Here is a 22500-nt window from a genome sequence, read left to right on the forward strand (position 1 = left end):
ATACCGATTATGCAAACTAGTATAAGTGAACAGATCTACGTGAACAAACAGTGTACTGTCGCGATATTTGATTTGATGAAGTGCCGCGACGTTTAATATATTTCAACGCGTAAAACATGCTGCTTTTATTCGTGAGCGACACTCATACAACAAACATCACATTCTTAGAAATAAAAATTAGAAACTAAGAAAAAGAGAAAAGAGAGAAAGCAAGAAAATGTTCGCAGTAAACAGAAACATGCTAAAAAATTAAAAGCATTGTTAATCAGGAGAATAGATTCTGAGGCTGTTTTAAAGAAGGTCGTGTCAAATGCACTTGCTGTAGTTAGTTCCGCGAACAGGCGCATTCGTTCCCGGTGGCCCCGCTTAACGAAGGGGCGTCACAAAGGAGGAGAGTGCCCCACCTAGCCTTTGGCTTTTCGCTTTTTACTTCGGCTTTCTACGAACATTTAATGATAATTAAATTTCTGACGATTGATTTTCTATGAAATGTGTTTCAGGGTTTTTTATCGCATTGTGCTTCACCACTTCAAAAAGAGTACGTGGACTGCTCAAGGAAAGGTTTAAGAAATGTGCCGCTGAACCTCAGTCAAATGGCATTCAAGACCAAAATACAATTAGAGATCCCGATACATCTCCGAATTTCAACAAATTTTCCATGACATTCGTGTCAACAGAACAACGGACAAAGCATCATTCTTAAAGGTCTCACAACACCGTAAAGCAGCATGAACCTTGAAACTGTTTCTATACACAAGAAAACAGTTAATTCCCATACAGAAGTTGGTTAATAAGTCTTTGATGTAGAGTTTACATTTTACCAATAAGGACCTCTATGAACAAACAAGATCAAATAAGCCCCATAGATTTAGATTTTCTTTGACCTACCAAAAGGGTTTAGGGTTATCTCTGCAGCCATCTATAAAGACAATCTCTCTACACGCAGAGGGAGACGCCTTCAAGGCAACTGGTAATTAGAATCAATGTTATATAACACTTGAAAAGGGATTTACAAAATTACATCGTTCAGTCGCAAGCAAAGCTGATTAAGGTTGCCTTTAGGCTGATATTACAACAATGATCACAATCATTATTCAGAATAAGCGTTTGTGAAGGTTCTTTTAGATCCAAGTAAAAAGCTAATATGACATTTGAAGACGTCTGTCAACAAGCCAACGGTCTTTTACTTTTCAAATCCACTGCAGACCTGATTTTACAACTTCTGTCTCTGTCCCAACTCCGCGCAAAACTTCACTGAAGTACTTACAAAGCGCAGAAAAACACAGACTGCGCATGATTGCGTCAATTTTACACTCGCTGGTACAAATACAAATACCCAAGATCGTTTGGCGGCTTCTCTGACAGGGCAACTTTACGATCATTGAAAATCACTCACCTATAAAGAAACAGAAAAATAACACCAGCTCATAGTTCTTACGCAATTTGATTGGAAAATATTATGGGTAAAAGCAATACCTTCCGTTCTTAAACACGTGACAAACATAATGACCACACATCGTTGATGTACATATGTGACTGATAAAGGCAATCAAACGGTATTCTGAAAACGGTTTGACATCATCATACAACAAAAACACCACAGCATTTGAATTTTTAACCATCTCGCTAAGTGTTTATCAAACAAGTTATCTCCATAGTAATATATTTATCCAAACAAATAACAGCAAAAAGAGCAACCTTATTTCATTGTATACCACTAAGTTCACGGTTTAAGTGCAGAGCGACTTGATCTCAGTGTTTCACCGCAAATTGACTTGGTTGCATTACCTATTGGAATCTTGTCCTATCTTTGTCTAACAAATAGCAATTTATCTACTGGATAATGCTCATGAGGAAATAGTTTGACAGTTAAGCTGGCGCTCCCCTCTTGTAAGAAGAGGCGATTTCGTAAACATGTAAGAGCGAAACCCAATGGGTAATAACACAAATCAAACACCCTCCTCAGCACTCAGTTCAAAAAACAAAACAAACCTCTTTGCACCGCGGTCCGGTTTCTTGGTTTGCTGAACTGTCTTCTTCCGTAGAGTCCAGCTTGTGCGCATGACTAAATATCCAATCGGCTAAGTTGTTGTCCCGTATTGTGGTGACGAAAAAAATAACTTTGAGTGAAGAATATTCGCGACCGGCATATCAAATGCGAACAAAACACATGCACGAGAAATGTACACAGAAGCGAGCAGCCGTCCATGCGAATGAACTGACAAACAAACGAACGGAAAAGCGAACGAACAAACAACGAGCACGCGATAGGTTGAGCGAAAAAGGAGCAAAGCTACGAAGGAGACGAGAAAGAAAGAATACTGACAATCGCAAATTAATAAGGAAATTGAAATTAATCGAAATTGATACTGTGTAGAAATGTCCTTGCATATTTTTGCACTTTCGTAAAGTTATTTAAAACTTATTTCAGTTTTCAAAAATACTTGCTGCCAGGCATAAAGTTAATGCTACTTTCCGTCTTTTAAACATAATATTTCAGAGCTTCTAAAAGCATCCAGATTTTCATAATTTGCAACAGCAAATTTTTTGCGTTTTCTCTAAGAGATTGTCATTAATTAGTTGAAAAATTCGGTCTGTTTCCATCCACACCTATATTAACAAAGTGTCCCTTAATATTCATAGGAGAGATATTGTGCTGAAATGTTGACACTTTGAAGTGGAGAAAAGCTAGACAAACCTTTCCTCGACACACAATCTTCACTGAAACAGTCTTTTAAAATTATCCGAATCACGCGAAAACAGGGATAGAAGTGAAAAACAAACAACCGAAGCGATGAGTTACCTCTACAGATAACGCAATCAAAAATATTGGGAGTTGAAAAAAAAATTCTTGCGATTTCCAAGCTCCCGGTTAGCTCAATGGATAGAACGCTGGACTGTTGTGCGGGAGGTCGAGGGTTCGAGCCCCGGCCGGACCAACACTCAGGGTCTTAAAATAATTGAGAAGAATTTGCTACCTTTTTATAACTTCAAGAAATGGTTAGATGTTCTAGTGTTCTCGGATAGGGACGAATAAATGGAGGTCCCGCCTCCTACAGGGGATGTTAATTTCCCACACACGAGATTACTGTGTGATAGATGTCCTCTCCTGGGGTGGGATGGGTGGGTATTTTAGAGGGCCACTAGGGAGAATACTTTTAAAAGTAATTGGTGTCACCCTCTTAAAATAAAGGTTATTATTATTAAAGACTTAGTTTCTCTATATGGAAGCGATACTCACCGTTGCTTTTAAAGTCTTCAAAGCTTGTCCTTAAGTAAAACCCAATGAAATAATCATCGCCAATGATTCTCCATCGACAACTTTTGAATCTTGACTACCAGGAAGAATAAGCGGTGCAGTGAAATCTGGAATAATAAAGACAGGATGGTTTAAGGGAATTTGAAGTCGTTTTCATTCTCTTTGATTGGATGCTGGTACACTGCAGGAAACCCCAGAGACATCATTTTTGATAGATTTTCTTAAAAGTTCACTGTAACCCATTCCAACCAATGTGCGACGGAAGAATTAGTGTGTATGGGAATGGTCATCCCAGTAATCTGACTCTTGAGGTCTGATTTTCAACTCATATCCTTTTGAAACAGTTACAAGAATCTGCTATTGTATCACGAAAATACCCTTTAGCTTATACATGTAAGTTTTTTTTTCATTCTTATCACCAGTTTGCCGCACAAGGTGTGGATATTGCGAGGAAAAGTTCCATGTTTATTACGTGTGAGAGGTTAACGAGCAGAGCACAGCGATGGGCCGAAACATTATGGCAGACACGTCTTCTGACAAAAAATTTACTTTTGTTTAAAATATCGTGAAGCCACTTTTGTAACTCAGTAGTAATTTACAAAAAGGGAGTAGATATGCATGACTGTACTGCTCCATTAAAGAGGCTACTTCACGACTGATATCTGAAATTTTTTTTGTGCTTCTTGTGAATTAAATTACTTTAAGCAAGGAGGAAATCACTAAGTATAAGTTTGATGAGACACAAAACAACAAAACAACAATATCTCTGGAGCCGGTTATTTTGTTGTCAAGCATTTTTTCTCAGCTCAAAGAAGTCAACAGAAGTCCTTCTCCTTTGCTAAGCAGTGGCCATTTTACTTCATTTCTTTGTTCTATCCATGTTTTCATGGATGGCCGTGATGACCTTTGATACTGCAAGTACCTTTACTACAACAGGCGAGTGAAACCTTTCCTGGAACCAAATGATATAGAGCATCGCACCTCGACCCCGCACTGGCCTCAGGCAAATGGGTAGGTTTAAAGACAAAACAGAAGCTTGCTTAAAGCCCTTAGAATTGCTAAAGCTGAAAAGAAGAATATATGGAACGAGATGCGAAAGTTCTAAACGGCCCGTAGAATGACACCAAGGCAGTACAGGAGTCACACTGGCCAAACTCCTGTTCAACAGGGAAACCAGTTCAAAGATTCCTGAAATGGGAAACACGAGATACTCTGACAGTGAGGCGAGAGACAAGGATGCAGAGATGAAGCAGGAGAGAACCGACTATGCTGAAGGAAAAAAGAGAGCTCGAGAGAGCGAACTAGAACCTGTTGATGTAGTGCTCTTAAAACAAAAGAAAGAGAACAAGCTTTCGACTACTTATGGCGCACTTCCACATACCGTTAGCAAGAAGCACGGTAACGAGGTCATCATATCGTCACTCGAAGGAGTAAACATGAGCAGAAATGTTGCCGATGTTAAGAAATACTTGAGAAGGGACACAACCGGAGATAAAAAAGTTGCTGAAGATGACCCTTTCGAGGAAGATGACACCGGAAGGATAACAGAACCCCTAGGGAGACCAATAAAGGAAAGGAGGCCACCGGAGTACGTAGTAGACTACGAAGTGTACGAACTCTATTCGGTGAAAGAGCGAGACTTCATTGAACACTTTAATTAGTTTTACTGAACACTTAATGAGGCTCGCGTTAGAAACACATTTGCCAGCTCGGAAAGACACTTAGTTGAACATTTTATTTAAGTTTCGCGTTAGCAGCGTATCGACGTTCTCAGAGTGACTCTTTACTAAACACTTTAATCCGATTCGTGTTTTAGTTCTATTAACCGAGCGGGAGGTCTGTATGGGAGAATCTTGACCGAGGTCGCCAGTACAGACCTCACTGCGTTCGGTCTGTACCAGTGACCGAGGTCAAGATTCTCCCATACAGACCGACCTAGCTCGGTTAATAAGATGTTTATTATGCGGCTTTGTCTTATATGCCAATTTTGTATATTCTTTGTACCTTGTTTTCTAGACCGGTCTAGATGCCGGTCTAGATGGGAAAATCTAGGCCGCTCTCAATATTGATTTTAGCCAATCAAATTCGTGAATTCGGTAGTTCCCAGTCCTTGTGAGATAGCCATATAATAAAGAGGCGTATTGACCCGTTCATGCTGTGTTTCGTTAGTTTAAAGTCTTATTCCTTGGGGAAAAGGGGTTGTAGTGTATGCTGGGTTATGTAGAAGACAATTATGGGATAATGATATGGAGAGTACGGAGTCGAAGAGTTTAGGATCGCGGTGCCTAGTTCGATTGCAGTAATCCGGTTCAATCCGTAGTTAAAATACGTATATTAAAACTCTACAATGGTGGTTTAAAAACCAAATTTGATATCATATGACGCTCACTAAAGGTAATAAAGTTCCTCTGTATTTGGACCCATTTAAAGCCATTTTTGGTAACAAAAATTCTCATCAGATGATGATGAGTGCTATGTTCTACACTTTAAGTGTCTTGCGACATACTTGAGAGTGCTCATCAGTATGCTCCCAAGTTTACAATACATCATACATACCTTTTGCAAGTGATGAATTGCGTAAATATTTTTGGCAAAGCATATTATATTGAAGACCAACGCGGCGCTAACAGGAATAACCATGGTAACAGCCAACGGTTTTGTATGGGATATCCAGCAATGCACCGAATTTCCTTTTAAAAGAGGCAAAGAAAAAATTTAGTCCTAAAGTAGTTTATGAAAATGTTTTGAGAAATGAAGAGACACACGATCCAATGGGATTTATCCAAAGGGCATCCCATTCTTAATTTTCCAATATAAATTCGTATAGTTCTTATTCATAATTATGAAAGAGGTAATGGTAATGACTATTACGTGCATTTTTCATATGAATTACAGCGGCCATCCAGGCGAAGAATGCAGCAAACATCAACGTATCAATGCCAGGATTTTAGAAACTATACCCTACCCCTCTCTTAAACCAACATTGACCCTAACTTGTCAACTATCAGTTGACTGTTTTTGTGTTAGGGGAAGGGTGGGTGCATAGGGGTAGGTCAGATATCCCAATCAGCAGAGAATTTCTGAGACACCAAATCTCTTCTGTTCAAATGTTGAACGAATACAAAGTCCGTAAAGATGGTAAGAATCGATTTTTAAACTCGACATTACACAAAATTTTAGTTAAATTGTTACGTTCTACAAACCATATCCTATATGAAAAGTTTCGGTGAGGTCCAACGCCGAGCACAAACCAACAACTACCATAGGAAGTTCCCATCCCACAATGAAATATTTGATGAAGATCTTTCTGGTGTCTGATGGCTGTCTTCCTTTGGCAGTCACTAGATGGTGTAGACGTAAATAAAGCATAGTGTTGGCTTGCTAAATGTATGAAATTATTTATTCCATAGATAAAGGAAATTTGATAAGGACTTGTGGCTACCAAGACTTATTCGGCGTTGTTTTCAACAGCAATAAGAGACTGCAAGTAATAAACGATTTGCACTAATGGGTAAGCTGGTGTCAGTAGGCTGAGTGGCAGCAGAAAAACGCAATTTTGTAAACTTACAAGAATATTTTAGTTTTCGTCACGTAGAATTGTCACATGACAAATTAATTTACGTCGAACGAAGAGGTGAGGTTGCATAATAAAGACCCTAAAAAGACGTGTTTGTTTCGTTGTTACACCTGGCACAGGTAATTCTTTTAAAATTTAGATTATATTTCCAGCCGTAGACAGGTAGTTCTTTTTGTGGCGTGCAACTCAACCTCTGGACAGAATGGCACTTTTTGTGCTGGGACTGGCACTTGAATCACATGTAGATCTCATGACCATTCCAGATGACCAGGACGAACTGTCGACTTCCCCACATTCGATATTCGCCGGAAAGAACGAACTGGAAATTTTACGACACCTTCCTAAAAAGGTGTAGTTTTTAAGTTTTTTTGTGAAAAAAAAAAATTATTGTATCCCTACACCCTTCCCCTTTATGGGGACAGCTAATTTTTTTATTCAGACCAAAATTTACCCTGCGCTATCAATTGTTCTTTTACTTACTTGTCACCATTCATTTTCATTATCTATTATTCATGATTATTACTCATGTTGATACCCCTCCTTATTACCTTTTTTTCTTCGTGGATTTCCTCTCTAGGAAATAGAAGAGTACGTTGATGTCCTGTGTGTTTCCGTAGCTAATGGTTTAATTAATATCATGAACTTGCCTTTCCAGTTTTATTGACTCTTTATTTAATTTTATAGAAAGCTAATGCCACTTCTTGATTACATTTCACTTACATTAGTTTCTTTCGTTTGCTTGCTCGTACAGTTTGCTTGTACAGGGGCACAAAAAGTAAGAGCATGATAAGAACCTTAACGCCTTAGCTAAATCTTTTCATTCTAATAACTTTCATAATTTTATCGCACTGTAAAGGAAGTATGAACTCAGGTCAGTGAGCCTTACCTTGAGTAAAAATCAATGCAACAGTTCCCAAATGTTTCGCACACCCTATCTTAGTAACAACTCTTAGACTGTCGTCTTTCTCCAATGTAACATCTGCCTCTACATGACTGTGCTGACGAATTCTTCTGTTTAAGCATTGCTGTGAAAAACACCTTTTCGTTTGGCACAGTGATGTTTTGTTGACGGAGTAGTTCAGAGATATTTCACAATCTGATAAGTTCATTCTTAAACTTCACAACAAAGTCATCTTTCCTTGAACCTGAATCAGAGAAAAATATCGAAGTAATTGGCGGTACTGACTCCCACAGTATCAGCAACTCTTTCGAAAATGATATTCATCCAGAAGCTAAGAGAGAAGGAAACCGTTGCATCCGATACCTTTGTCAAGTTAGTATGGGATTTTGCCAGAGAAAGCTGAAATGACAAATAAATAAATATTAAAAGAAAAAAACAAACAGGACATTAGCCTACATACACACATGTGCACATGTCTGTCTATTCTATCTGAATCAAAATCAAGGAAGAATAAATCAATTTGTCAAAGCCTTCGATGGTCAACGCTCCTTTCAGCCTGTTGATTTAGTTATCCAGAAACAAATCGTTCACTAACACATTGTACTTACCAATTGATATTGGAAATTGGAAATCTGTTACTTTGGATTCGGCGTTATGTTCTTCATTTTCCTGAGCCTTTGCTAGCAGTGGAAGACTCGATAGTGCAATAGGGAAGAGAAAAATCGATATCTTAACCAAGGCGCTAGAATTCATGATCAGAGATCTTTTAAGGTTCACGAACCAAGTAGAATCCTAGTTAGACCATAAGTGCAATTTTATAATGGCAAACACATCTCACCTCCCCCTTTTCACAAATGTATGTTATGATGAGTAATAGCTCATTAGGAAGGACTTTACGAATTCAAAACAACTGCCTTGATATAAGTAGTTATCTTATGTCTCACTGTTGTCCAGTTTTCTCTCCTTATCGGTGATCTTTTTTCCGGCCCAAGTAATTTAATATCCACGGGATTGTTGAGCTGCTTTTCTCTATTTGAAAGTGTAAAAGTCGAATAAAGAGTCATAGTTTAGGTGCAAAGAGCATCTTAGTACACGATCCATAAGTTTTACCTAGAGACGAGGTTTTCTTCTCCCGCGCTACGTTCTGCAAACGTGATTGATCTGCTGCAAGAAACCTTTTAGGAAATCAAATACAATTGAGACCTTGGACACCCAAAAAACAAATATAACAAGAAATTTTATTGGTATGACAAGCAGCTGAACCGATTGTTAATTTAGAGAGATTTAAAATTTATCGGCTAAAACCTTTAAGTAATCAACGAAATCCGAAGACGTAGAGAAGCCCCTTTTTCTTGATTGCAAATTTAATTTTTAATGAAACAAAATTGCTTTCGAAATTGCATAAAAAAAAAAAAAACGATGAATGATTCATTTCATGACCGGCGCTACAATATAACGGTTTTTGGATGCGTCCGTACTCTACATGTCATATACAAATAAAGTGGCGAGTGTTTGTCAAGACCCACAAAGGAGATCAATTTCTCATCCTGACCCAAATCTGACGGATGATTTTGAATTTAAAAAGATTATTCATTTAGGAATTTCGTTAAATTCTTGCCCCTGTTGAGAGCTGCATGCGTAAAATGGCCTTTTCCACACCACTTATTGATAGCAAAACATAAATAAAAAGAGAAATATTGAGATCGGAGACTTCATTGTTCTTCCAAAAATGGTAGTGCTGATCTCATAAGAAATTCTGCAATTGGACGTTTACCAGAAAAAAAAATGTATTTTTCTACGTTTTTATCACGCCATCAGGATCTATGTTAAATTCACAATAAAATTGGCTACAATGAACCCCAGTTGCTATGACGCATACGTTTCATTAAAAAAACTCCGACTCAGTGTTTATTTTCCGGCTTTTTAGGGATATTTTTAATACAGCTGCGACTGAACCGTTTTCTTACCTTTCTTATCATTACAAAGGGCTTAGCTTATGTAAAGAATGAGGTGGACTTCCAGAGGTTGAAGAGTCACTATTGACCGAATTTATTATGGATTGTGTTTCTTACGTTCTTTTCCTTTTTGAAACATAAACTTGGTAGATGCTTGATTCGGACACGATGAGTCACCAGTGACTCAGCGATAGCTATCATTCTGATTCTATAATCAAGGCAAAAATAGACGTACGCAGCAGTTTTAAAAAAACAAAATAGAAGTTTCAATTTGCAGCTCGGAAATAGACGTGGCCCATAATTGTCCTTTATTTCAAATGTTAGGTTAAGCCTAGCTTAACTCAGGGCCTGCAACAGTTGAGTAAGTTACATTTTGTGCTCTAAATTAACCACAAAAGCTGAGGACAACATTAGACGGGGAACATGCGGCATCCTGGCAAGTCGCAGAAAGCTTGAGAAATCGATTGGATAATTAAAAGTATGAGCTTTTTATGGATTGTAGAAACTGGTCTAACCATTTCAGCAACGTAAAGGGTGTTTTGAAACGTAGATTTCAATATAAATGGAATTAATTTCACTGCCGGATTATTGGACAATCATATGCATGAGTACTAGAGTACGTAGGACGTCTATCAAACACCTGTTTATTTGAGCAACACAATATGGTTCGATCTTTCAATCGACGCTAATTTTCTACAATTTCATGTATTTACTGGTATATAATTTTAAATCCTATTTCTATCATACTTATTACAGTAATAATATCAAATGACGTGCGTTCCTACACTAGTGATAATACGATTGCGATCTACCTCTACTATCACGGTCACTGATGACCTCTATATAGGTGGCAATGAACTCTTAATGTTTTAGTGAAGCAGTTCGTTTTACAGTCGACAGTTATTAGATGCATATTTTATTGTGTTCGTTTTCGCCTCCACTATATCAAAGCTTCATTAGAAGGGCAGAGAGTCTCTCTCCATTTCTAGAAGAATATTTATTTCTTGTTGGAGTTGTGACTCACTTGCTCCCTGGTGGCAATGATAGTTGAATCCTCAGCTCTTTCAACATCAGTGATTCCCAGTGTGCGTTGGTCATGGGTGGAGTTTGTTTGGGGTTCAACTGCACGACTCCTTCGATTAGAAAATCTCTCTTTGAAGAGACCTCGAACTCTTTTAGTGGTTACAAAACACAAAGTGATGAAAAACCCTGTAAAGCATTATATTAGTAAATTAGCCATATCGAATGACAACATAAGAAAAGTACCGTAGCCATGGTGTTGTGTCTTCACTAAATATTACCACAGTATCCTGTGAGATAATGAATCTTCTGCTTACGGGATAAAGATTAAATTTCAAGCTTGAAATACATCTTACCCAAGCTACAGAGGGATAAAATCGGCGAATTAAAACCACTTCTTTTAATTTTGATGAACTAAAAATTTAAATATATGTGAGAAAAAAAGTGGGATATAAAATCCTCAAAACACGGAGAGTCTTCACCCTCATCAGGACAAGTACAGGCCCAGTTCGGACTTATGAGGAGACAGGGATTAAAAGCATTGCTGTTACGCTAACGTAACTCCTTATACAATGTAACTCAATCAGCTCATGTACCTTGCAAACTGTTCAACACAGCGGAGGGGTATTGCAAGAACTCAGTTTGTTTCAAATTAGTAGCAAGCTCCAGAATCCAGGTCAGACCCATGACTGTGGTCAGTTTGATGCAGATGAGAGTGAGAGAAGCTTTAGAGCTGTTAGTTGCTGCGAAGTTGGCAGCCTGAGTAAAAAAGAAAAATTATCAGAAAACTCCTTTAAGCATTGGCTTACCGCTGAGTGGCGTCTTATTACGTCACCGGGCTTCAGAAGAGTATATGTGGTAATTTAGACCAAGTGAGAACCTAGTATGAAGTTTTTATTCTCTCTGAAATGTTTATGGTTCAATATGATTTACCTGTTGTAAATGATGAATGGCACACACACTTTTAGCGAAGCAAATTAGATTGAAGGTCAAAGAAGCGCCTACAGGTGTTGCCACGAAAACGGCCAGGGCCGTGTTATCTGATATCCAACAGTACATCATATTTCCTAAAGAGAAAAATCTGACAATAAATTGCAACTTATTGCAGAATGGCAGATTATGATAAATAATTAGTGAAAATATTTGATTGCCTTTTAGCTTATAGTAAAGTATTACCTCGTGAAAAGCAAAAAAAAGAGAAGCGAAACGATCCTGGAAAGGAACCTTCATAATTCGAATAAGAAATTAAGTGTGGCTTTTTTTTTAACTTTTTATTTTATCCCATGAGTAATTCCAACGTATTTTCTACTTGAGCAAAAATTACCAGCTTCAGGGAGTTTGACTGTACGTCATCAAACGAAAATGGAATGGTCAAGCTGAGAAACTTTTTATGGGATATACTTTTGTGATGTTTTGTTTACACACCGTATCCGATATGGAGAGTACCAGTGAAATCCAGCACAGAGCATAAACCAACGATTACTGTAGGCAGTCCCCATCCCATCATGCAATACTTGACGAAGATCTTTCTGGTGTCTGATGGTTGCCTATTTGTGTCAACCACTAGTTTGTAAAAGTAAAAGGAACACCATTTCATTAGGAGCATTGTTGAATCAATTTTTGAACATTGTCCAATTCGCATGGTTTTTTCTTCAAATACGAAACAAATTGACATAAGTGTTATGGAGCAAATCTAGGTGAAAGAAAGGCAGTTCGGTCATTGTTTGACAGCTAGAACAGGGACAGGTTTTCATCCACACAAGGAAATGGATTTCGGAATTATAGATTTGGAGCTCTTCCTTCTAATGAAACAAAATGAACTCAAGTCGGTACTAGCTAAAGTCGCGTAAATGCATGTTCCGCCAACTACAGTGTATTGCATCTCTATGTGTTTGGGTGTGTGTTTACCAGCTTAGGGTTTGTTTTCGAGATATTGAAAGAATTGGATTTCTGAGGCGGTTGCCTGCTCCGTTTGGAATGCATATATGACATAAAAGTAAGTGCATCTTTTACGTTCAACCTGACGCAAACGGTTAGAGTTTCCTGTGAGGATGGGATGCTTAGTGGTCCTATGTGACCAGTGCACTTACCTGTTGTACTAAAAGTACTTGCTGCACCTATGGCAAAGAATTGATATGGAAAGAAATGGCTTTCCGAGGCGGGTTTCTGCTTCGTTTGGGGTCACTAAATGAAGGAAGGCAAGTGAACTATTCACAGTCAACCTAACTCTGAGTTAGAATATCCTCTGGGTGTAGTTTGCTTAGTGTCTCGTATAAAGGTTCACTCACCTGTTGTAGTAAAGGTGCATGCTGTATCAAAGGCCATCACGGCCATCCATGAAAATGTGGAGAGAACAAAGAAATGAAGTAAAATGGCCACTAATTGGCAAAGGAGAGGGACTTCTGTTGACTTCTTTGAGCTGAGAAAAAATGCTTGATAACACAATGACGCTCCAGAGATATTGATCACGCATTTCCCGGGTAGATTTCTAAGTTCTTTGAAAGACGAGTAAACAATGAGAAGAAGGCACAGTGAGACGATGGACAAAATCATACCGGCAAGGGTGATGTGATTTAACTCTTTTTCATACTTCTTGAACGCATCTATTGGTCCAGGCTGGGCTGTTGGGCACAAAGTGTAAACATTGTTTCCCTGCAATCTTATGGAATCGTTGTGATATGAAATCAGAGTTGGTGTCAATGTCACGAGCGTTTTGTTTGATGACAAACTTGCTTGACTTGATCGATTATTTGCTAGAATTAAAACTTGGCAAGTGCAGTTGTCAATGGTGGCCGTACAGTTGAGCAATTGCGAAGATATGTTGAAAACCTGAGATCGCAAAACTTCAGTTTTGATCGTAGGTTGTGAATTCTTTCTCGATTCGGTTGTGAATTTTATGTTTGTACTCACATCAAGGAGGATTCGTAATTGCGGAAGGAGCGATTCTATTGACACGCTACTTTTCTGAGGAATCAGCCATCCTTCCTGATTACACAAAGCACAATGAGGATTCCTGTAGCTTCTTTTACCATCAACTGTGAAGACCATAGAGTATAATTCACACAATTCTCGAACAATAGGCGAGATATTTAACTTATTCGAAGCACAGGGTGCATCCTTTACCACACAACTTCTATAATAGTCTGCAAGGTCGTGAGTTGGGGCGTATTTCCAGGAACAATCTTTGTGCTCGTTCAAAAATGTTGACACAGCAGTGAGGTTCGGAGTAGGTGGACTTCCTCTGGTACTTTTACACGAAATATCTAACCCCCAGAAACTTGCATTTTCTTCGTCATTACATTTGGCGCAAGCGATACTTCTGTATGTTACGTTTTGTTTCATGGCAAAGACAGGGAGTTCTTTTTGTAAAGTCATATTCAACTGCTGGACAGTCAGGGTGTGGCAGTCGTTGGTACTCAGACTGTTGAACGATCTGCAAGTAGATCGCATGATTACCCCAGACCTTAAATAGCTGTTGATATCTCCACATTCCACATCCTGAAGTAGCACATCACCGTTATTCTGATTACAACTGAGGAAAACACAATTAAGAGGTATTAAAGGCCTATTAAGAAATGGGAACCGAATTTTAAACGAGGCATTAGTGGCTTCTGTCTTATTTGTTTTTCTTTTTTTATTATGTTTTGATCAGGCCCTTTCCAGTATCAGTCTTCAAACACATTCCCCCTCCCAACGTGTCGTGTGATTAGTTCAAATGACAGACACCTTAGTGACCAGGGGCCCTGGAATTTCTCAAAAGTTCTGGAAGATACAGAAACCAAACTAGCTGCCCTTTCGTTAGCCTTGTTTGTATTTGAGATCGAGATATAAAAAGTTTTGAAAATGGAACGATGGAAATATCAAAAAGGGAAAAAGAAAGGACTGGTTTTCGAGAGGAAAAAGAGCGAAAATACGGCAAAAGAAAACTTCTGCAGCACCAAATATCACGGATGTCATAGATCAGAAGCAGTATTTCTCGTGGCGAATAAATGCGATAGTGATGAAATTAAACCTTAAGGACCGGATGTAGGATAGATTGAAGAGCTGAAGCCCAAATCTTAGTTCCTTTTAAATTACAGTTCTTTAATTCTTCTTTTCGTTGCGAGTATTGAATATTCTCCAAATACTTACTGAAAGCTGGCTGTGGAAAAAAACGGAAGGTATGGTCTGTAATAATTTCTGTCCTCAAGTGAGGGGAAATCTTGACTTTCATTAATGATTCTTCTGAACATCTATATTTTCTGAAAATACCTTAATTGTACTCTTACGAATTCCCATCTTTTTCATGCCATTGTGTTAAGGTGGATACCGGTAGCCCCTAATCGAAATTATTACTTTACAGTTTATATGGGAACCCTTTGCTTATAATCACCTCGAGTAAAAATCCAGACAACAATCACCAAATGTTTTGCAAGCGTTGTCGCAGTAACAGGTCATGTTCGGTTTTCTTTCTTTAGAGAAACATCTGCCTGTACACGACTGGTTTGTCGAAGTCTTCTGTTTGTTCACCTCGTCGAAAAAAGACCTTTCCGGGAGAGAGACATTCTGCTGATGGAAAATATCTCTCAGACTAAGGGTCTGTGCCTTGTATCTCACGATGAAGTCGTCCTTTGAACCTGAATCTGGAAGAAAAAAAATCATCATGCATTCGGCGGTGTTCGCGTTTACTCTAAATATTATTTGTTTTTAAAGACAGCACTCATGCTGTCTTCCTCCGTTTATGTAATATAATTCCCCCATAACTTTTCTGTATCCTGGCACGGTGATTTTACTTTTTTTGGACGAAATGACCTTAAGATACTTTAACAGCTGATAATTTCACCCTTGAACCCGAAAGTCACCTTTGTAAAGATCTGATTCAGGAAGAGAAAGTGAACATTCTATGGGTGATGTTGATGGATATATTTTTTAAGAATCACTTGGTGAAGAGGATGAATATGTATCTAGAAGAAAGCCGACAACTAAAACTGAGATACTTACGGAGTAATATTGGAACGTTACTATAACCGTCTGAGCTACTGGATCCTTGAACATCGTCATGTTCTTGGCGTCTTGCGGCCAAGAAAGTAAGACTCAAAAGTACAACACCTACGGTGTACTTGAGGCTTGAGGTGCCCAGGTTCATTTTTAGGCAAACCATGAAAAAATTTATGAGGACCAGGCTTTCGAAAAACCTATATAAGTTTCACGCCGAGAAAATGTCTCACTTCGCACTCCATACTAATGAAAAAAATATGTTGGTTCTTCGACCTGAAGCTGTAGCTCATTGTGAATGACTTCCTGGAGTATATGCCTTTGAAATGAAGATTGGATTCGGTTTTAATTAAGCCCACACTTATTTGGTTCTTCACTGTTTACCCAAATTTCAGATCACCCTTCTCTTATTTAAGACTGAAGTCTTAAATAATTTAAGACTGATTTAAGACTTATTTAAGACTGAAGTCTTAAATAATTAAATAAAAGTAAGTTGAGGTTATTCAATGTAAAAAATAAAATTCAAAGGCCCACTGAGTTGAAAATTGTTTGAGAAAACGCAATTTAATTTCCAAAAGATTCCTTTTTGTAGCATGCCGAGTTTTCACTATTTCGATGTGAAAGCACCTCAGGTTCTGAAAAAAAGACAAGAAAGATATCGATAAATTGAAGGGAAGTTACAAAAATCAAAATTAAGTTATCATATCAATTGAAACTGCCATTTTGTCCAAAACAAATGTAGAAGTCTCAAAACATTTTTGGTAAATATCTTTTTGCTTTCTTCTGTTTCTGTTGGTTCTTTCTTTACAAGCATGTTAAATTAGCGTTGGACCCATGCCGCAAAACTCTTCACACACAAAGCCTTAAATTTCAAAATATTTAAATTTAATAACTGACCTACTTCACCTCATAAGATTAAAGAAAAGCAGCTTGAAGTCTGTCATCTCAAACCAATGCTATTAGCCGTTTTTTGCAAGTAATGAAAATCAGTATATTGACTGATTCTCAATGAAACACTTGGTAAGTGAATTAAGTAACGTTTTTATATCTTAGAATAACACATTAATTAAAATAGAGCTAAAATTTAGTTAAGTCTACAAAAAAGGGTATCCTTATAAATTATTTTTTTAAGCACACAATCAAGTAGTTGTTGTTAATTTTTTTTTCTTCGCAGAAATTATTCAAAGTTAAGTTCACAAATATTGTGCAAAAGCATAACAACTAAAGTGCCTGGTTTCATACTAGATTAAGTCTTGTGTTACGAGTCCGCGGTCGATCAGTTGATCTTTCACGTTGGTTGAGAAACACGTGGAATCATCGAAAAAGTTAGGCTTTTGTGAACCAATACTAAATGAGGTCCGATAAATCGTGAGAAATTGATGGCAGTGCTTTTACAAGAAAACGAGGGTCACAAGTATATTCTTGAACGACATACAAACTGTTATTAAAAGTTCGTTCAAACGGTTTCAAAATTTGACAAACGTCCGTTCAAAAGAAGTTGAACGGATGTTGTGCAAATGTTGGGAGCAAAAACGAAGTTATGAAGAGGCCTTTCAAAGCCCTTACAAAGGAAAAGTTGAATCAATGTTAAACGAAAGTTTAAACCAATCTGAATTTGATTAAACGCACTTTCAACAAACTTTCACCATTTCTTACATTTTCAACAATGTTAGACGACCTGTTCAAACGCACAGAACATTTGGTTCAACAAAGCGTTGAATGCATATTAAAACAAATGGTGAACCGTTTAAACGGGCCTTCAGGCTGTTTTGAGTGGTCCTGTTGCTATGGACACCTTTCACTGCGAAGAAAAGATCTCAATATTTTCAATAGATGTTTTGCAATTTTTTTCAACACCAATATCGATGCTAAAATGAAAATAGAAATAACTCATATTGATTAGTGAAATCAATTTGAGTTATTTCTCAAATCTTGATGTATATATGAGGATCTTGTCATGTAGATTGTAATTAGGAGATCTGCAACGGCCATGTTGACAATGTAAAAATTCACCGTTGTCCACAAACGTTGATTCTTGAAAACAACTGCGACCACCAATGAGTTTCCGATCAAGGAGATTGTGATTATGAAGAAATAGGGAAGAATACGAAGAATTTTAATCGCGAATGCATCACCGTGGAAACAACCAGACTCTTGCACTGGATCAGCTTCGGAAGAAAGATTCACAGGCATGTTGGTGGACGAAGCGTTTTGAATTCGTGCGAATGCCGCCACTTTTTCCATTGTAATGCCAGGAAATGAAGACGGTCAAGTCTGAACGAGAAGGCTTAAGTGTCTAAGACTTGAGTTGACGTCGTGTACAAGTATTTTTTTCACAACTGAATTGAAAGAAGTAGTGAGCAGCAGCTAAAGCAAATAGCAAATATACGTCAAACCTTAATTAAAGAAAATGTTATTTGATGCCAAAAGCATGTCAAACGCTACACACCTTGCATAACGCGACAAGATGACAAGAGAGGCAGAAATATTGGGAGGTCTTAAAATGTGGTTTCACCAAAACATTGAAATCAAAATGCTCAGGGGTTTGGAGTATAAATTAAATTTTTTTTTACTTTCCACTATGCGAAAAAAAAAAACTTTTTCTTTATAAACCTATAGTCAAATTCAAAATCGACGTAAACGCAATGCATAGTTCGTGAATCAATTCACGATTGACCGAATGGATTAGTCAGGGCTTAAATAGGACAGAAATCCTCTCCATCTCGTGAGCTAATACTACCTTTTAGTAGCTTGACATAAAGTCATCGCTACAATTTTTACTTGTTAATTCGACACAGTTGAACTATCGTAACCGAACATAACAAACTGATTGATCTCACTTATTTTTTATAACTTGCGCGCCAGAATTAACTTCGATTGATGTACGGGATTGAAAAAGAAAAAGAAAATCTTAATTAACAAAGACGAGGCTTATGGAAATTATTGTGCTAATCTTCAATTTTTTTTTTGTGAACATTTTTGCTAGAGCCAATCGTTTTCTCGTTTTTTATCATTACAGGGATTTATATGTTAGAATTCCGGTTAACAGCTAAGTGCATTTTGATGTAAACCTTTTAGTCTTGAACGCCAAGCATAATTTCTTGTGAGGAGCAAAGGAAACTGTCTATTCTGTTATTTGAACAAGGCAAAACAATTTTCATCGTTGTTTGCATTTCATTTTATTAGGCTCCATGCAAGATCTATCAATGTTGGTTCATTTCCTCTGTCACGAGAACACCTGTTTGAAGAAATTGCCATTCGACTTAGGGGGCATAATTTTAATTTTTTTCTTGGGAAATAGAAAAACAAACCAAAACAAAAGAGACAGGGGAACAGCAGTTTAAAAAAGCAAAACTGAGAAGAGAAGAAACAAAGCAAGGTTAACTCTATCGTCAGAATTTTGCGCCTCAAAAGCACAGGTGATGTGTAATGTCTTCTAAGAGTTTCTTACAGTCGCGTCCGATTTTAGTTGGGATCAAATGACACTTTATTTCTGGTTTGCGCTTGCTTGTTATGACAATTGTGATGGAAAACGAGTTTCGATGATCGAAAATCAAAATCAGCATATATTTCTGGCTGTACGCATGTAATTATAAACCTCTCGTGACCCACCACATCGCCAGGAAGACTCGGTCTAAACTGACACACTGGAGGTCAATTGCTGAACACACTGACAGATCTGAGGAGTTAGGAAGGGGACATGAAATCCCGTTTTTTGATCACCGAGAAGAAAAGCTAAAAAGGCGCTCCCTAAAAATTTCAGCCGTTTCATAAATCATTTATAATCGCTCCATTTATTCATTTATGATAGATGTGAAGACTTGGGAGTTTTTTTTATTTTATTTGAGTCAGAAGAAAGCGACTTTAACCTTTGCAAACACTTGCAATATTTCTCACTTCATCGATGATCCTTTCACTTAACTAAGTAACCTGGGGAGTCTTTAGAGATAATCAATAAAATCTCTAGCCTAACGTTCACTGTAGGTGCTGTACTTTTGAGTCTTACTTTGTTGGCCGCAAAACCCCAAGAACATGATGCACAAGGATACAGCAGCTCGATCGGTCTCAGTAACGTTCCAATATTACTCCGTAAATTCCTCAGTTTGAGTGTCCTGTTTCGTTCCGGAAACACATTTATCCTCTTCACCTGGTAATACCTTAAAAAACAACCATCAATTCCCCCTATAAAATGTTCACTGTCTCTTTCTGGTTTAGATCTTTCCGAAGGCGACTTTCTGGTTCAAGGGTGAAATTATCAGCTCTAAAAGTATTTTCAAGCCATTTTGTGGAAAAAATAAAAAATGTTCTGAGGGGATCGAATTGCATAAAAAGAGAAAGATTGCATGAGTGCTGTCTTTAAAAACAAGTAATAGTGAGATTTAGCAAGAGGACGGGAACGTGATCAATATTTATTAGACTTGATATCTTGATGAAGCGGATTAGACTTGATGAAGCGGATCTCGATGCGTGTACGCAAATCGTACGTATATTGGAATCTTGTTTTACGTGTATGCAAATCTTGATATGTGTAATCTAATCTTGACATAGACATATAAAACTTGATGTAAATAAATACATCTTGCTACATATTGTCCCTTTTGGACAAGTATAGAAAACAAAGCTTGAGAAGTCTGAGAACGTAGTGGTGTTGAACTTTTCCCTAGGAATTTGCCAAATAAACAAGAATCAAAAGCGCAGTTGCCGTTCGAAACGGATCAGGGTTCACTGTCCTCCAACAGAAATAGATAATATTTCTCTCTCAAAGAGATCCTGACATTCCCATCTGATAACTTTTGCTACGACCAAATACTTTTTGAATCCTGCTTTGAATATCCTTCGTCCTAAGGTAGCAGAAAAAGATCAAATCATCGTACGACTTGGAAGATACCTTTACCTCAAGCAATTTGAGTATATCAACAAAGTTGAAATGGTAAATTGGCCACCGTTACGATTATAAAAGCTGACGTTTCGAGCGTTAGCTCTTCGTCGGAGCGAATAGAGGAATTGTGGGCTGTGTGTGTTTTTAAAGGCAGAAAAAGGAGCTACGTGATTGGTGGGAGCATGGCAACGAGAAAAACACGAATAAACTAGTGGAATGAAAAGCGTTCGTTGATACCTGTGGGATTTAGACTGCCGGTTTGAAAGATGAGCTTTGGTTCAAGAGTTTTCCGGCTTTCCGTGCTACCTAAGTGTAAGGAAAGACCGCAGATTGCCATGTGTTGCTTTACCTCAAACAACCGACAAAATTTAGGAAAACCTGGACATAGCACTCACATTTAATTAACTTGCTCTCTCTGGGACTCAATTAAGATTTTTCGAAAACAAGTCCTTCTAAGTAGAAAAGCTCCCTTTTAGTTAAACAAACATTGTTCTGTAGTTCATAATCAGTCTGTAATGTTAAATGGCCGCCGTATAAAGTTTCTAAACTGACATTTCGAGCGTTAGATCTTTAAATTTGTCAGAGCGAATGACAAAGGGCTACCGGTGATTTACTTTTACCTCATTTGGAGTAAATACATAGTTGCATTTACTAAATTTCTTTTAATATTCCATTCGGTTCGAAATTCCAAAATTCGATGTTTATTCAAAGATCAGAAGTCCTTCATTTTCCATAGCTGAATAAATGGAAAGAATATAAATAATGTATAAAAGAGCTGAAAGTTTTAGGGAGCACTTGTTTTAGCTTTTCTTGATGATCTTAAAATGGGATTTCATATCCCCATCCTCATTCCTCAGATCTGTTAGTCTGTTCAACAATTGACCTTCAGTGTGTACGGCCAGAATTTATGCTGGTTTCGGTTTTCAATCATCGAAATTCTATTTCTACCACAGTCATGACAATCGAGTGCGAGCCGGAAAAATACAAAATTTATTGACATTCCAATATAAAATAATGATGTTATTCGATCTCAACTAAAATCGGCCGCGGCTGTAAGAAGCTCTTAGTAAGAGACATTGCAAATCACTCATGCTTTTGACTGAGTTGATCTTTTTTGTTTCTTTTCTTCTCAGTTTTGCTTTTTTAAACTGTCTTTCCCTGTCTCTTTTGTTTTTTTTTTTTTGTGTTTTCTATTTCTCGAGAAATAAAAAACAAATTAAGTCATAAAAAATAAAATGGAGGGGTGGGGGGACAACTGCCATCTACGCATAATTTGAAATTCGGAGAAAGCAAAGAGCGATATAATTTTTGATTTAATTTTCGAAAAAGATTAATCAAAAGGTGCTTTAGGAAAAATTAAAACGAATTATGAAATTTTGCAATTGTCGACAAATTCTCGATTTTTATGGTCAGTTGCTCTTAAGGTGCCCCTTAAGTCGAAAGGCAATTTCTCCAAACAGGTGTTCTCGTGACAGAGGAAATAAACAGACATTGACAGTTCCTGCATGGAGCCTAATAAAATGAAACACAAACAACGATAAAACTTATCTCGCCCTGTACAAATAGCAAAATAGACAGTTTCCTTTGCTCCTTAAGTGAAATGATTCTTAGCGTTCAAAACTAAAAGGTTTACATCAAAATCCACTTAGCTGCCAACCGGAATTCTAACACATAAATCCTAATAATCATAAAACGAGAAAACGATTGGCTTTAACAAAAACGTTCACTAAAAATAGTTTAATATTAGCATAATAGTTTCCACATGCCTCGTCACTGTTAATTGAGGTTTTATCTTTCTTTTTCAATCCCGTACATCAATCGAATTTGTTTCTGGTGTAGGTTTTTTAAGTGAAGTCGATTGTCTACATCAGTTTGTTATGTTGGGTTACGATGGTTCAAACGTGTCGAATAGAAGAAGAAGAAAGTTTATTAATT

General features: G+C 37.5%; 2 protein-coding genes across 2 annotated transcripts in view; one reads left to right on the forward strand and one right to left on the reverse strand.

Annotated features, from left to right (window-relative positions):
* The window catches only part of LOC111338723 (uncharacterized), an 8031-nt gene extending 6875 nt beyond the window's left edge, over window positions 1-1156 (forward strand). Inside the window, exon 7 of the mRNA XM_088730490.1 lies at window positions 501-1156. Within this exon, the coding sequence (XP_088586616.1) occupies window positions 501-703 (203 nt within the window). The 3' untranslated portion in view covers window positions 704-1156. The remainder of the gene's footprint in view (window positions 1-500) is intronic.
* A 9063-nt stretch (window positions 1157-10219) lies between these two features.
* On the reverse strand, window positions 10220-18059 carry LOC148725366 (uncharacterized). Its single transcript, XM_088730489.1, has 7 exons — window positions 15693-18059; window positions 15085-15334; window positions 13001-14244; window positions 12138-12275; window positions 11646-11779; window positions 11309-11471; window positions 10220-10901 (listed from the first exon to the last, which is right to left on the reverse strand). Exons 1-7 carry the CDS (start codon window positions 15850-15852, stop codon window positions 10690-10692), a joined length of 2301 nt encoding a protein of 766 aa, XP_088586615.1. The 5' UTR covers window positions 15853-18059; the 3' UTR covers window positions 10220-10689.
* Between the last annotated feature and the right edge of the window lie 4441 nt (window positions 18060-22500).

Source organism: Stylophora pistillata, chromosome 8 (assembly GCF_964205215.1).
Source record: "Stylophora pistillata chromosome 8, jaStyPist1.2, whole genome shotgun sequence".
In the NCBI taxonomy this organism is placed as follows: domain Eukaryota; kingdom Metazoa; phylum Cnidaria; class Anthozoa; order Scleractinia; family Pocilloporidae; genus Stylophora; species Stylophora pistillata.